Source organism: Nannospalax galili, unplaced genomic scaffold, assembly GCF_000622305.1.
Source record: "Nannospalax galili isolate Female #2095 unplaced genomic scaffold, S.galili_v1.0 scaffold2046, whole genome shotgun sequence".
Classification (NCBI taxonomy): Eukaryota; Metazoa; Chordata; class Mammalia; order Rodentia; family Spalacidae; genus Nannospalax; species Nannospalax galili.
This window is the reverse complement of record NW_008354294.1, coordinates 301,391-314,131: the sequence shown is the minus strand read 5'-3', so window position 1 is coordinate 314,131 and position 12,741 is coordinate 301,391. Positions and strand designations below refer to the sequence as shown.

General features: G+C 49.8%; 1 protein-coding gene across 1 annotated transcript in view; it reads left to right on the top strand.

The window, feature by feature from the left end:
* Positions 1 to 11,766, top strand: part of Creb3l1 (cAMP responsive element binding protein 3 like 1) — a 43,965-nt gene extending 32,199 nt beyond the window's left edge. The window contains exons 4-12 of the mRNA XM_008851586.3: positions 1,415 to 1,493; positions 3,841 to 3,998; positions 4,592 to 4,741; positions 4,902 to 4,960; positions 5,129 to 5,197; positions 7,293 to 7,392; positions 8,166 to 8,292; positions 10,633 to 10,900; positions 11,025 to 11,766. Coding sequence (XP_008849808.1) covers positions 1,415 to 1,493; positions 3,841 to 3,998; positions 4,592 to 4,741; positions 4,902 to 4,960; positions 5,129 to 5,197; positions 7,293 to 7,392; positions 8,166 to 8,292; positions 10,633 to 10,900; positions 11,025 to 11,061 — 1,047 coding nt within the window. The 3' untranslated portion in view covers positions 11,062 to 11,766. The remainder of the gene's footprint in view (positions 1 to 1,414; positions 1,494 to 3,840; positions 3,999 to 4,591; positions 4,742 to 4,901; positions 4,961 to 5,128; positions 5,198 to 7,292; positions 7,393 to 8,165; positions 8,293 to 10,632; positions 10,901 to 11,024) is intronic.
* The last annotated feature ends 975 nt before the right edge of the window (positions 11,767 to 12,741 follow it).

The window sequence follows — 12,741 nt, the reverse complement described above, 5'->3', positions numbered from 1 at the left end:
AGATAACAGCTATAAACCCCGGAATGTAAGACCCAGACCACTGACTCCCCGGAGAGGCCCTGCTGGGTCCAGCTTGGTCCCTAACTGTGCTCCAGGAGCTTTGCCCTCTCCCTTTCTTCTTCCACTGCTTTCTCTGTAAAATGGGTGCATGAGTCCCCACCCCTTGAGGCCTAAGATTCTACAGTAGAAGACCAATTAAATCCCTAACACATGGTTTGGCTGACTCTCCCTTCTACCAGCCACCTGGCTCACCTGTTCAAAGGGTAAGTGGCCACACAGGCAAGAAAGGTCAACCCCTCCCTGCCTCTAAGTTTCAAGAGCTGTCAGGAAATAAGGCATGATCTTCTGAGACCTGCTCCAGAATTTGCTTGGCCAAAACTGGAAAGGAAGGAGTGAGAGCAGCATAGGTGAAGTTGAGCCCCAAATCAGCTGCTTTTCATACTCTGCCTGCCAGACCCCAGAGCCCACACTTCCCACTCTAGCCAGCACAGGGCACAGGAGCCAGGAGCTAGCACTGACCATACTGAGCCAGGTGAACCATCCAAGTGCTGCCACTCCTCTACATCACAGTCCCTTTGTGTCTTTTCAGCTGGAGCACTGGGGCTGAGCTGAATATAGACCAGGAATTGCCAAAATTCTGACCAATTTGCACTTCCCTGAGTCCCACTTACTGTGTCATGCCCTCTGCTGGCAGCAGACCCAGAGGGGAGCACCCAATACCATGCCTTCCTCATAGAGACTACCACTTACATGCATATTGGTAGAGTCACATGTACAAAGTCACATGAGTTCCTGAAGCCCTTTCTAGAACAATACATTGGGCTGTAAATAAACAGAAAATTCTATCTGTTAAGAATGTCCATCTGATTGCATTGGTGTCTAGCTGAAATCCCACCAAAGGCTCTCACAGCTTCAAGCTTCCTCATGTGGACTCTACTCCTACTTTTATTCCAGGATCCATGTCATAGTTCAACTTTGGCAGCCTCCTCTGAGGCTTTAGCCAATTAAGTCCTCCTGTACTATTGTTCCCTTTCATGGAACAGTTACAGTGGGTCTGACATTACCTCCCATCCTCATGGCAACCACATACCAAGGGCTACATGGCTTTCACAGTCAGTGAAGTATCAGCCTCCACCAGGAAAGGTGGCCTGACCCTGGAAGCCAAAGGAACTCTGCCTGAGATTAAGCTCTGACCTACACTGTGTGGCCACTGTTTTCTTCTCTTAGGTGTAGTGTGGCTTTTCCAAACATGAGAACTTGCCTCTGTTCTCTCTGGGCTGAGTCCAGAACTCCAAGGCCAGCCACTCCCCTGATTGGGCAGGATATATGCCAGCCTGGGGAGGGAGGAGGCGTGAACAACATGGTGAAGACATCCCAGGGGCAGGTGATGGAGCTGAACTTGTCTCTTTCTCAGGCCCCAGGAGAGATGACTCAGCTGCCAGTGATCAAAGCAGAGCCCCAGGAAGTGAACCAGTTCCTCAAAATGACATCAGGTAAGTGTGTACAAGGGAGGGACTCTTCCCTTCCAGTCTTGGGTAACCAGTATCTTATTCCCTTTGTCCAGATCACTCCTATTTCTCAAAACTCCCACTTCTTCCCCCAAATATTCTCTCCTTTTCAACCTCTCCACTCTATCCATCTGTACCCCCCTTTTCTTTCCATTCCTCCCTTACTCAGTCTTCAGTTGCCATCACTCTACCAACATCTTTTCACTCCATTGCTGATCCTCCTTCAATACACTCGCTAACTGAAATCCACTTTATAGTCAGCAGTCATCTTCCCATCCATCCATCCCCTACTCAACCATCCATTCATCCATCTATCCACCATTCCACCCATCTGTCCATCCATCTACCCATGTATCCACCTACTCATCCACCCATCTACCCATCTATCCATCCACCCATCTACCCATTTACCCATCCATCCACCTATGTGCCCATTCATCTACCCACACATCCATCCACCTATCACCCGTGCATTCATTCATCCACCCATTCATCTGTCCATCAATCCACTCATTTATCTATCTACCCACCCATCCATTTACCATCCATCTTCCCATCTATCCATCCACTTACCTACCCATCCATCTACCACTGATCCATCCATCCACCCAACTAACCATTTATTCATTCACCCACCTGTCCACTCATCTATCTATCCATCCACTCATCCATCCACTCACCTACACATCCATACACACAGTCAACCATCTGTCCACTCATCCATCCATCATCCATCCAACAAGAGTTCGCTGGGCACCATCTTAATAGTCCCAAGTACTGTGAAAACAGAGAGAGAAAGCAACCCCTGCACCCAAGGTTCCCAAAGTCACAGGGTTCCCAAAGTCACAAACTACCAACTACTCAGCAGTGACATGGGTGTGCAGATGGTAAATCCACAGGGAACTTTTACAGCTCATCCCCAGACCAGATGGGGAAAAGGGGACATAGGCAGCCTCTGGGAGTTACCAGAAGAAAGGGAAACAACCATTAATTTATCAAAAACTTATTCATCATCTAGTATGTGTACATCAGGCACTGGGCTAAGTACAAGACTGGAAATATGCATAAGGTATCATAGATGCTCACACATTGGAGAAAAGCCAGAATACAGATGTTAAAATACCTTACTTTGTAGTGTGCAAGTTCTAAAGCATTTTCCATGCATATTGGTCCACTGTATCCTCATGACTTGGAGCAGAGTCATTTCAACTATTCAGTAGATAAGGGAGATGAAGCTGGGAGAGGTTAGTAAACATCACTAAGGTCACATGTTCCAGAGACAGGACAGTCAGATTCCAAGTCCAGCACTCTCTGCAGAGTGGTGTCCATAAGAGTCAAGTGTTGGAGGAAGGCGAGAGGACTACTGCAGGAGCCAACCTGTGCCAAGCCCTGAGGATGCAGCCCTGTCCCTGTACTTCACAGTCATGGAGCCCCGGTTTCCACACTTGGAGCTACCTGAGCATTCTGTGCCATCCCCAGAGCTGCTCAACATCTACGCTCGAGGCTGAGCCTCTCAGTCACCTCTTTCTGACACTTGCAGAGTGTCAATCTTCCTAGTGTTAGGGCCACAGAGGGAACATGGAGGAGAAGTCTTGATCCTTGCTGCTCTGCTGAAATCCCAACACCTGCCATCCTATTACCCTGAAATTGAATCAATGTTTTGGAAGCAAAGAAAGGAAAAGGAAAGATATTGTTTGGTCAGCCTGAGCCCCATAGGTCTGGTTTGAGACCCTAGTCACCTCTGGGTTTATAGAAGTAAAGCAGGATACTTGTACAGGATCCTGAATCCTTCAGAGCCAAGGGTGGAGGACTTGAGCTGGGGTCTTTTAAAAAAGGGAGATTTCTGCTTCCTGCAGAAGGTGGGAAGATGTATTTTTTTTAAAGTTGGGTGGGGGGAAGTGGGAGAGCGGGACTGTTAAAACATGTCCTCTTTAGAGATCAAAGGGGAAGCCTGCTGTGTTGGCCAAACAGTGGAGAAAAATCTGCTTCTCTTGATTTCAAAGACCAAGGAGCATGAGAAGTCCCTTTTCTCAGGAGCATGAGAAGTCCTTGGGATCCTGTTGGTGAGGGGGCAGGGCTATCTGAACCTTAACACTGTGCAGGCTGGGGATCCACATCAAGGTTGCAGGGAGCTGTGAGAGGCAAGCGGTGCTCAGGAATCATCTTCTGGGGTGTCAGCTGTCTTTCTAACTCTACAAAGGGCCTTCTGATGTTCCAGCTGAGGTCAAGGACCTGGCAGCCCACTTCCTTCAATATCACAGCTGATTGAACTCATGATGTCAGAGCAGAGCTGGGGGCATCCCTACTAACCTTCTTTCCTCATTCTTCCCAGAGGATCTGGTACAGATGCCTCCAACACCCCCCAGCAGTCATGGCAGCGACAGCGACGGCTCCCAGAGTCCCCACTCTCTGCCTCCCTCCAGCCCTGTCCGGCCCATGGCCCGCGCCTCCACAGCCATCTCCACCTCTCCGCTCCTCACTGCCCCTCATGTAAGGAACTGGGGGTGACTGATCCTGAAGGCAAGGAATTGAGTAGGTCCAACCAATGTCCTGACCAGTACAGAGGGACAGGGAGCCCCAAGTCTAATACTTTATCAGACTTCAGTGAGGTGCCTGTCTGGCAGGTGGGAGGAAGACATTTTTAATCCTGCCTCCTGATGAATGGAAATCTAAGTTAGAGAGACAAGGCCCAAGAGGGCCCTGAAACCACATTGCTGTGGAGCCAGGATGACCATCTTGAGCTCCAGTGGTGTGACCTATGCTGCCTTCAAAAAGCACTTTTCACAGGCAACAAAGAGCAGACCCTGGATGCTGGGTGGGTGTGGAGTCTCCAAAATGGAGATTGTGGGGAGGAGCCTAAGGGAGTGCTGTTTAGGAGGGCAGGGAAGATTTGAGGCTGTGGATCTGGGGTGGGATGAGGGAGGGAGGATCCCAGTCCCATTCTAGCACTTGATGCATGTACAGGATTTAACTCAGATCCTTCCCCTTTTCCAAGGGGAAACAGGCTCAGAGAGTTGAGTATACTATACAAATAGTCTATGGTAGAATTTGCATTTGAACCCAGAAATGAATGGTTCCTTCAGAAACTACAGGGGACATCTGGGCCACTGCTCCTGACAGAAGAGGAGAAGCGAACCCTGATTGCAGAGGGGTACCCCATCCCCACCAAACTCCCCCTCACTAAAGCCGAGGAGAAGGCCTTGAAGAGGGTGCGCAGAAAAATCAAGAACAAGGTAAAGTGGGAGCCACCCCCACTCTACCCTGTGGTACCTGGGGACCTTTCTACTGGAGATGGCCTCTCTTTCCCTGGTAATGTCAGCTCCAAAATTGGGGGCTGCCCAGGAAGTGGATACATGGAAATGGTAACCCCTGTTTTGTGACCTCTCCCTCAAGATCTCAGCCCAGGAGAGCCGCCGTAAGAAGAAGGAATATGTGGAGTGTCTAGAAAAGAAGTAAGAGCTCCAGAAGGGGTGGCCAGGGCCCCACTCCCAAGCCTGGAGTGCTGTCCATGGCCAGAGGCCTGGCTGAAGGCAGTTGGGTGGGGTAATGATGGGCAGGGGCTGCAGGGTAAGTGAGTTGGGAGGGTATGCCCCGAGCCTGTGCCTGTTTGGCCACTCCAGGGTGGAGACATATACATCAGAGAACAATGAGCTGTGGAAGAAGGTGGAGACCCTGGAGAATGCCAACAGGTGAGTGGTATCCCCAGCATCCCACCTGTCCCACTGCAGCCAATGCCTAGCTCTGGGAGGTGGGAGAGAGGAGAGATAACCCAGTTAGGGTGATACCCCCAAAATGAACTCTTTACTTGCACATAACTCTAGATACCTGTTAGGGCTGGTGAGATGCTCAAGTAAGATTATTCAAGGCAGAAACTTTCTAGTTTGTTTCTTAGCACCACAACATCAGCATCTACTCTCAACTTGTTACAAATGTTTATTCTCAGGCCCTGAGCTGGGTCTACTGAATCAGACACTCAAGAGGTAGGGCCCCACAATCTGTGTGGATTTGGTTTGGTTTGGTTTTGAGACACTCTCATGTAGCCCAGGCTGGCCTGCAACTCAATAAGTAACTGAGGACAACCTTGAACTCCTGATCCCCCTGTCTCTGACTCCCAAGTGCTGCGATTACAGGTGTGCACCTGTAATTACAGGTGTTCCTGGATGCAATCAGGAGAGAACCACTGGCCTTGATCCTTGCTATTCAAGGAGGAGTGGCCTGGGAACTTGTAAGAAATGCAAAATTTCAGGACTCTCCTCAGACTTGCTGGGCCATAATCTGCAGTGTGTGCATGCTAAGCAAATGCTCTACCATTGTGCTATACTCTCTTGTTTTCTTTTGAATTTTTTGCCTATTCATATTTTTAAAAGTTTTTCTTTTTTTTAATGTGTATGAGTGTATTGCCTGCATGTATGTGAGTACACCCATGTCGTGCAATGCCGTGGAGGTCAGAAGAGGGCTGCTGATTCCCCTGAAACTGGAGTTAAGGACAGTTGGTAGCCAGCATGTGGGTGCTGGGAATTGAACCCGGGTCCTCTGCAAGAGCAGTCAGTGCTCTTAACAGCTGAGCCATCTCTCCAGTCCTTAAAAAGGTTTTCTTAAATTACATTTGTTTATTTATTGGGGAGGGGTGCACATCATGGCCCATTGTGGAGGTTAGTAGACAGCTTTTGGGAGTTCTCTCCTCCCACCATGTGGTTCCTGAAGATAAAACTCGGGTCAGGGCTCCGAGGCAAGTGCCTTCACTCTCTGAGCCATCTCGCCAGTCCCTGTGTACTATTTGAATAATAATTTATGTAACTCAGGCTGGCCTCAGACTCACTATGTCCCTGAGGCAGGTCTTGAACTCCTAATCCTCCGACCCAAGCCCTTATTTCTTCAAACAGTCTTGCTGTTTTGCCCAGCCTTGATCTCCTTATGTAGTAGCCCAGGCTGGCCTGGAACTTAGCATGCTTCTCTTCCTGCCTTGCGAGTGCCTGGCTTTATTTCCTCCTTTCCCTCCTTCTAATCCAGCTCTGGTGGCAGGATCCAGCCACTACCCTGGTTGGCCTAAGGAATCGCGACGCCACCCGCAGCCCCACCCCCTTCAGGGCTGGAAGAGGAGCCTTCCAACCTCATCTGCTTAACTCTTCCCCTAAGGCAGAAAGCTATTTCGCCACCTGCTGTTCACTCTGGGAACTGCATGAACCCAGCTTGGAGAAGTGCAGTGATTAAACCACTTTTCACTTCTATGTGTACCCAAAGGATTCCATGTTGGGTGAAGTCCAATCCTTACCCTTAGTGAGTCCACAACTAACAATGGAGACTGACCTGGAAATTCACGAATAGAGTTAAAATATTATAGGTGTTGTAATAATAGTAAAAAAAAGCAATAAAATTAACACAAACAATAGCACACACCAAGCACTTCCAAGTGTCCTTGTCAGCTTGGGGTGCCACGGGGTGCAAAGGAAGAAATTCACTGTGTCTGTGGTAGTGTTTCATAAGAAAAAGAAGTCCAGCCTTACCTGGGTAGAGCCAGGCCCCCTCTCTCCAGTTCCTCTTGAGTCAGGAGTATTTCAGGCCAGCCCTAAGATTCCTGTGGGGTACCCATAAAGCAGGCCACAGAGTGCCAAGCCACACTGCAGAAGAGCCAAGCATGAAGTGACCCTTTATGTCTTGATAGAAATGGGCACCTAAGCATTCAGGCCCAGTGAGGAACCAGCCTAGGTCCCCTTAAGGAGAGGCCTGAACACAGACTTGGCTGTTGTGCCTGATCCTCCCTGGTGACTACTGTGTCCTCCTCAGAACCCTGCTCCAGCAGCTGCAGAAACTCCAGACTCTGGTCACCAGCAAGATCTCCAGACCTTACAAGATGGCAGCCACTCAGACAGGCACCTGTCTCATGGTAGGTGCTGCTCCCCAGCACAGAGCCACAGGGAGACAGCTCTCTTTAAGGTTGACCCTGTAGGAGTGAGAGCAGAGTCGAGGGGGCTGGTGACCTGGCCTGGCCTGTTCTAACACCTGTGTGGGTGATGCCAGTGAAGGCCCTTGGAAAAGTGTCTTCTGCAGACCCTGCAGACTCAGGGAGGGATGGGTGTGTTTCTTTCTGGACTGGGTGATGAAGAAAAGATAAAGGAAACCCCAAAAAACCAAAAGGATGCCCAGAGTAGGCTCCAGCTGTTTGACTCTGTTCTATTAGTCACTCCCAACTGAGCACATTTTGCCTCTGAGATCCTGAGGACAGGTACTGTTTGTGCACCCCAGGACTCTTAGCTCCTCCTTCTGGCTAATCTTCCTGGGGCTTGGTCTGAGAATGTGGTGGAACGATAGGTCCCCCTTCCCAGGTCACAACTGCACTCCCACACACACTTCTTCCTTTCCTGACTTCTCCACCCCATAGGTAAGAACTACACTGACCTTTCCTTCTTCTCTCTAGCACTACCTTCTGCACCTCCTAGATGCAGAGGAGGTGGGGTTGGGTTGGGGTGACCTAGCAGCCCTCACCTGCTTCTCTGAGGGCAAGAAATCCCATTTCTAGGAGCAGTGGGCTCTGGGGCTACCCTCTTGGGAAAGCACTGAGCCTCTTGCATCCAATGGGTTGGGGTGAGGAGTGTTGGGGGTGGTCAACCTTGCAGCCCTCCCTGCCCCAGATCTGATGGCTGCCCTGTTCACTGCCAGGTGGCGGCCTTGTGCTTTGTTCTGGTGCTGGGCTCCCTGGTGCCCTGCCTTCCTGAATTCTCCTCCAGCTCCAAGGCTGTGAAGGAAGACCCTATCACAGCCGACAGTGTCTACACAGCCAGTCAGAGTGAGTACCTCTCAACCTCTGGGTTTCCAGGAAGTTGGACACAGAAAGGAGCCATGTTTGGAGTTGGCACCATCTCATTCTATATCCTCATTTTGCAGAAGGGGAAACTGAGGCCCAATGAGGGTCTATGAATTACTCATTGTTAATAGCAGAATCAAGACCAGACTGCCTCTCTGGGTGGGTCTGGAGTGGCTTGGAGGAGGTGGGCATAGGCATAACAGACATGTTCCAGGTCTAACTTCCATGTATGAGGGTGGCAGTAGTTTAGGTGCATTAGCTAAGCACTGTCGGTATTTCAGTCCTGGAATAGCAAATGAATTTCAGCTCTTCAGCCATTTCTAATGTGGTGGTAGAGACTGCCTGACACAGTGTTAAGAAAGATTCTGAGGTACACAGGACCCACAGGAAGGAGACAGTCTCTGTTGGGAGCATCTACCCCTGGTAAGGGTGGTCATGGCATGGGTTCAGGTATGTGTCATCTGTGTCATCCCAGTCGGGGTCTATGAGGTGTGGGGGGTTTGGAATGTAGACCCTCAGAGTCGGTTGTGGCTGGCACTTCCATTTGCTAACTTTGTGACCTAGGCTGTGTATCTTAAGTTCTTTAACTGGGCAAGCACAGTGGCTTGTGCCTTTAATGCCAGCACTTGGGAGGCAGAGGCAAGTGAGTCTCTGTAAGATTGCAGCCAGCCTGGTCTACAAAGGGAGTTCCAGGCCAGTTGGGGCTACAGGGAGACCCTGTCTCAAAACAAAAACACAAAAGCAGTGGAGGGTACAGCAATCAGAGGCAGACACTCAGGTAGACCTGTGGAGGGACTTCTAGACCATCTTTCATATACCAGAAGCATAAATCTGACATGGCAGAAGAAAAAGAGGAAGCAGATGGGAGGCAGAGAGAGGGGAGAGCAGGGAGGAGTGAGTTTGGAGAGGGATGCTGCAGGGAGGGTGAGCAAGACCCTGAGAATCTGGCGGGAGGAAGTGAGTTGGGGAGGGCTAAAAGGAAGCCACTCCCTGGACAAGTGGGTCTGAAAAGGAGCAAGAAGGAGGGCTGTGACAGGGCTGGCAGGTCCCAGAGCCACATCCACACTCTGGTTATCCAAGGCTATCCAAGACTGGAGGAAAGGAAAGTGGGCACTGCAGAGTCGGGGCTGGTGGACAAAGACAGCGAGGGAAGACAGGGAGTGAATGAGCCCCTGGCGTGAGTGCAAGACAGGGCAGGGCAGGGCAGAAGGCATGTCTCCGGACAGAGATGGCTTGTTGAGCAGTCTGGCTTCCGGAGCTGTGACTTTGCACAATGCCAGGGGTGGCCTTTCCCATAGATTAGATCCTGCAGGGGAAGCTGGGAGGCAGGCAGCAGACCATGGAGTCAGGCAGACCTGGGTTTGTATCCTCTCTTCATGGAGGACAGTATGGGACAGCTTACCCAATTGCCTAGACCCTTGATGACCAGCTTTGGGAAACAGGGCTAAAAATAGCTTCATTCCCAATATTATACATAAGATTTAACTTGCTGTAAGCTTAAGGGCCTTATATAATGCCTGACACCTACATCCAACAAATATTCATATTCCTTCCCTTGATTTCTCTGTAGGGTGAACTAGCCTAGAAGAAAAAAAGAGACTTTTTCCAAGTCTCCCAGGAAGTGATAGTGGTAGGATTAGAAACCAGCTCTCAGCTGGTCCTAGTGATACAGGCCCGTAATCCCAGTTACTTGAAAGATTGAGGCAGGGGGATTATAAGGTTAATGCATGCCTAGGCTACAAATTTAATTTAAAACCAACCTGAGCAACTGAATGAGACCCTATCTCAGAAGAAACACGAGAGAGAGAGAGAGAGAGAGAGAGAGAGAGAGAGAGAGAGAGAGAGAGTGAGAGAGAGAGAGAGAGAGAGAGAGAGAGAGAGAGAGAGAGAAGGAGCAAGCTGGAGCCATAGGTGGTAGAGTGCTGGCCTAGCATGCATGAGGCCCTGAGTTCAATAGGGAAAAAACAAAACAAAACAAAAACAGTTGTCAGTGCCCAATCCAGTACTCTCTTGCTTAGGAAGAACTAAATTTTTCTGACCTCACTATTTTACTAAACAGTTTCAGTCATTTCCTGTGTATTACTCATTGAAACCTCACAACTACATGAGGTTGGTCCTAGTATCCTCATTTTACAAAACAACAAACCGATGCTCAACAAGGTCAAAGGAGAGAGTGTGACAGGAACATCAGGGCTAGGATCAGAGCCAGACCTGTAAGATTTCAGAGCCTGTGCTCTTCACTTCCAGGCCACGAACGAGGCTATTTGGGGAGAGGAGGACACCTGAAGGGTACCTGTAGCTCACCCTACTTTTCCTCCCCAGTGCCCTCCCGAAGCCTCCTGTTCTATGATGATGGGGCAGGCTCATGGGAAGATGGCCGAGGCACCCTGCTACCTGTGGAGCCCCCAGAAGGCTGGGAACTCAAGCCAGGGGGCCCAGCAGAGCCAAGGCCCCAGGACCACCTCCAACATGATTATCTGGATGGCACCCACGAGACCACCAAGTACTTGAGCGAGACCTGGCCAGAGGATGCTAGTGGCAATGGCACCAGCCCCAACTTCTCCCACCCCAAGGAGTGGTTTCATGACAGGTGTGTAGCAGGGTAGTCCCTTCCTTTCCAGAGTCCCAGGCAGCACCCACCCTCAGGCACATCCTCCAAAAGCCCCCATCCCTTCCTCCCAGCCAATTCATCCCTGGACCTCTTCTCTCTTCAGGGATCTGGGCCCCAACACCACCATCAAACTCTCCTAGGCCTCTCCGAGACCCAGGACACAGGACGGACCCCCCTGGAACCCAGAAGAGGCATTCTCTTGTTCACTGACCCGGATGCAGCTCACACTCCTGCCCTGGGCCGCTCCCCCCGCCCCCTGCTCCAGGAGAAGGGGTCCCACTTCTCCCCATCCCTCCCCACCTCTGTTGTGGCTGGGACTCCCTCCATGCCCCCAGACATTTGGACTGGTCCCCTGGGCCTACTGCTCTATTCTCAATTCTCTCTCCCACAACCATCCGTCCTTCTCAGATAAACCACTCACTGGGCCGCTCCCTCTACTTCTCCCATAATGACCAATACAACCACTGTCCTCTGGCCCCCCATACACACACATGCACACATGCATACATGAGCAAACATCCCCACCTCCACTGTACAGAGACCAAGAACAGAAATTGTTTGTAAATAATGAACCTTATTTTTTATTATTGCCAATCCCCTAAGATATTGTATTTTACAAATCTCCCTCCTCCCATCACCCCTCCCTTGTTTTATATTTTATGAAGTTAGTGCGGGCTTTACTGCCCCTTGGCCAGGGACAGAGGGGCTCCCCACCCTCACCTGGCTTCCCCCTGCCGCTGCCCAAGCTGCTGGGCCTTTTTAATTGCCAAACTGCTCACTCCACCAGCTCAGCTCATGCTTTAAGAAAGCAAAATTTAAAAAAAAAAAAAAAAAAAAAGAAAAAAGTTCCAGCTTTATTTCCTCCTTTTGTTCCTTCTTGGGGGGGGGGGGGGGGGGGTGATGGGGTAGAAGTGAAAGAGGCAAGTTTATTTTATATTCTGGTGATGGACAGGAAGGGGGAGGTGTGCTTAGAGGGCCTTTCTCAGGCAACTTTTGTCCAGTCAGGTCCAGTCAGTGACCAAATTCAGACTGGACAGCCAAAGAATTGTGCTGTAATTCTCCCATCTCAGGGCTGCTCCAAGTATCTACTATGGAAGCAGAGTCATGTAAGCCACCGCCTTGGCCTTTGGAGATGGTACTGATGAGGCCAGGCACAATGACGGGCACTTCATGTTCTGGATCTTACTGGGTCCTTCCTAAGAACTTCCTAGTTCTTGACTCTTGTGCCTCATTAAATCAAAGGCACAGACTTCAGGGTGTAGTGGCACACATCTGTGGTCCCAGTAAGTCAGGAGAGGAAGGCAGTAGGATCATCTGAACTCAGGAATTTGAGATTGTTCTGGGTAATGTAGTAAGACATTACCCATCTCAAAGGACTGGAGAAATGGCTAAGCAGTTAAAAGCACTGAAAGCTCCAGTTTCAGGAGCTCCAATGCCCTCTTCTGGCTTCTTCAAGTACCAGGCACACACATGGTGCCCAAACATATTTGTAGGCAAACACTCATACACATAAAAATAATTTTTTTTTTTTTGTCTTTTTGAGACAGGATCTCCCTGTAGCCCCAGCTGGCCTGGAACTCACTTTGTAGACCAGGGTAGCCTTGAACTCACAGAGATCCGCCTGCCTCTGCCTCCCAAGTGCTGGAATTACAGTCATGCATCACCTCACCTGGCTCAAAATAAAATATTTTTTAAAGACACCAATTCAAAAAAGTTTAAAGGGAGGTAGAGGAGGAATTTTTTAAATGTTTATGTTTTTTATTTTATGTGTATGAGTGTTTTGCCTCCATGTATGTAAGTGCACCATATGCATGCAAAGC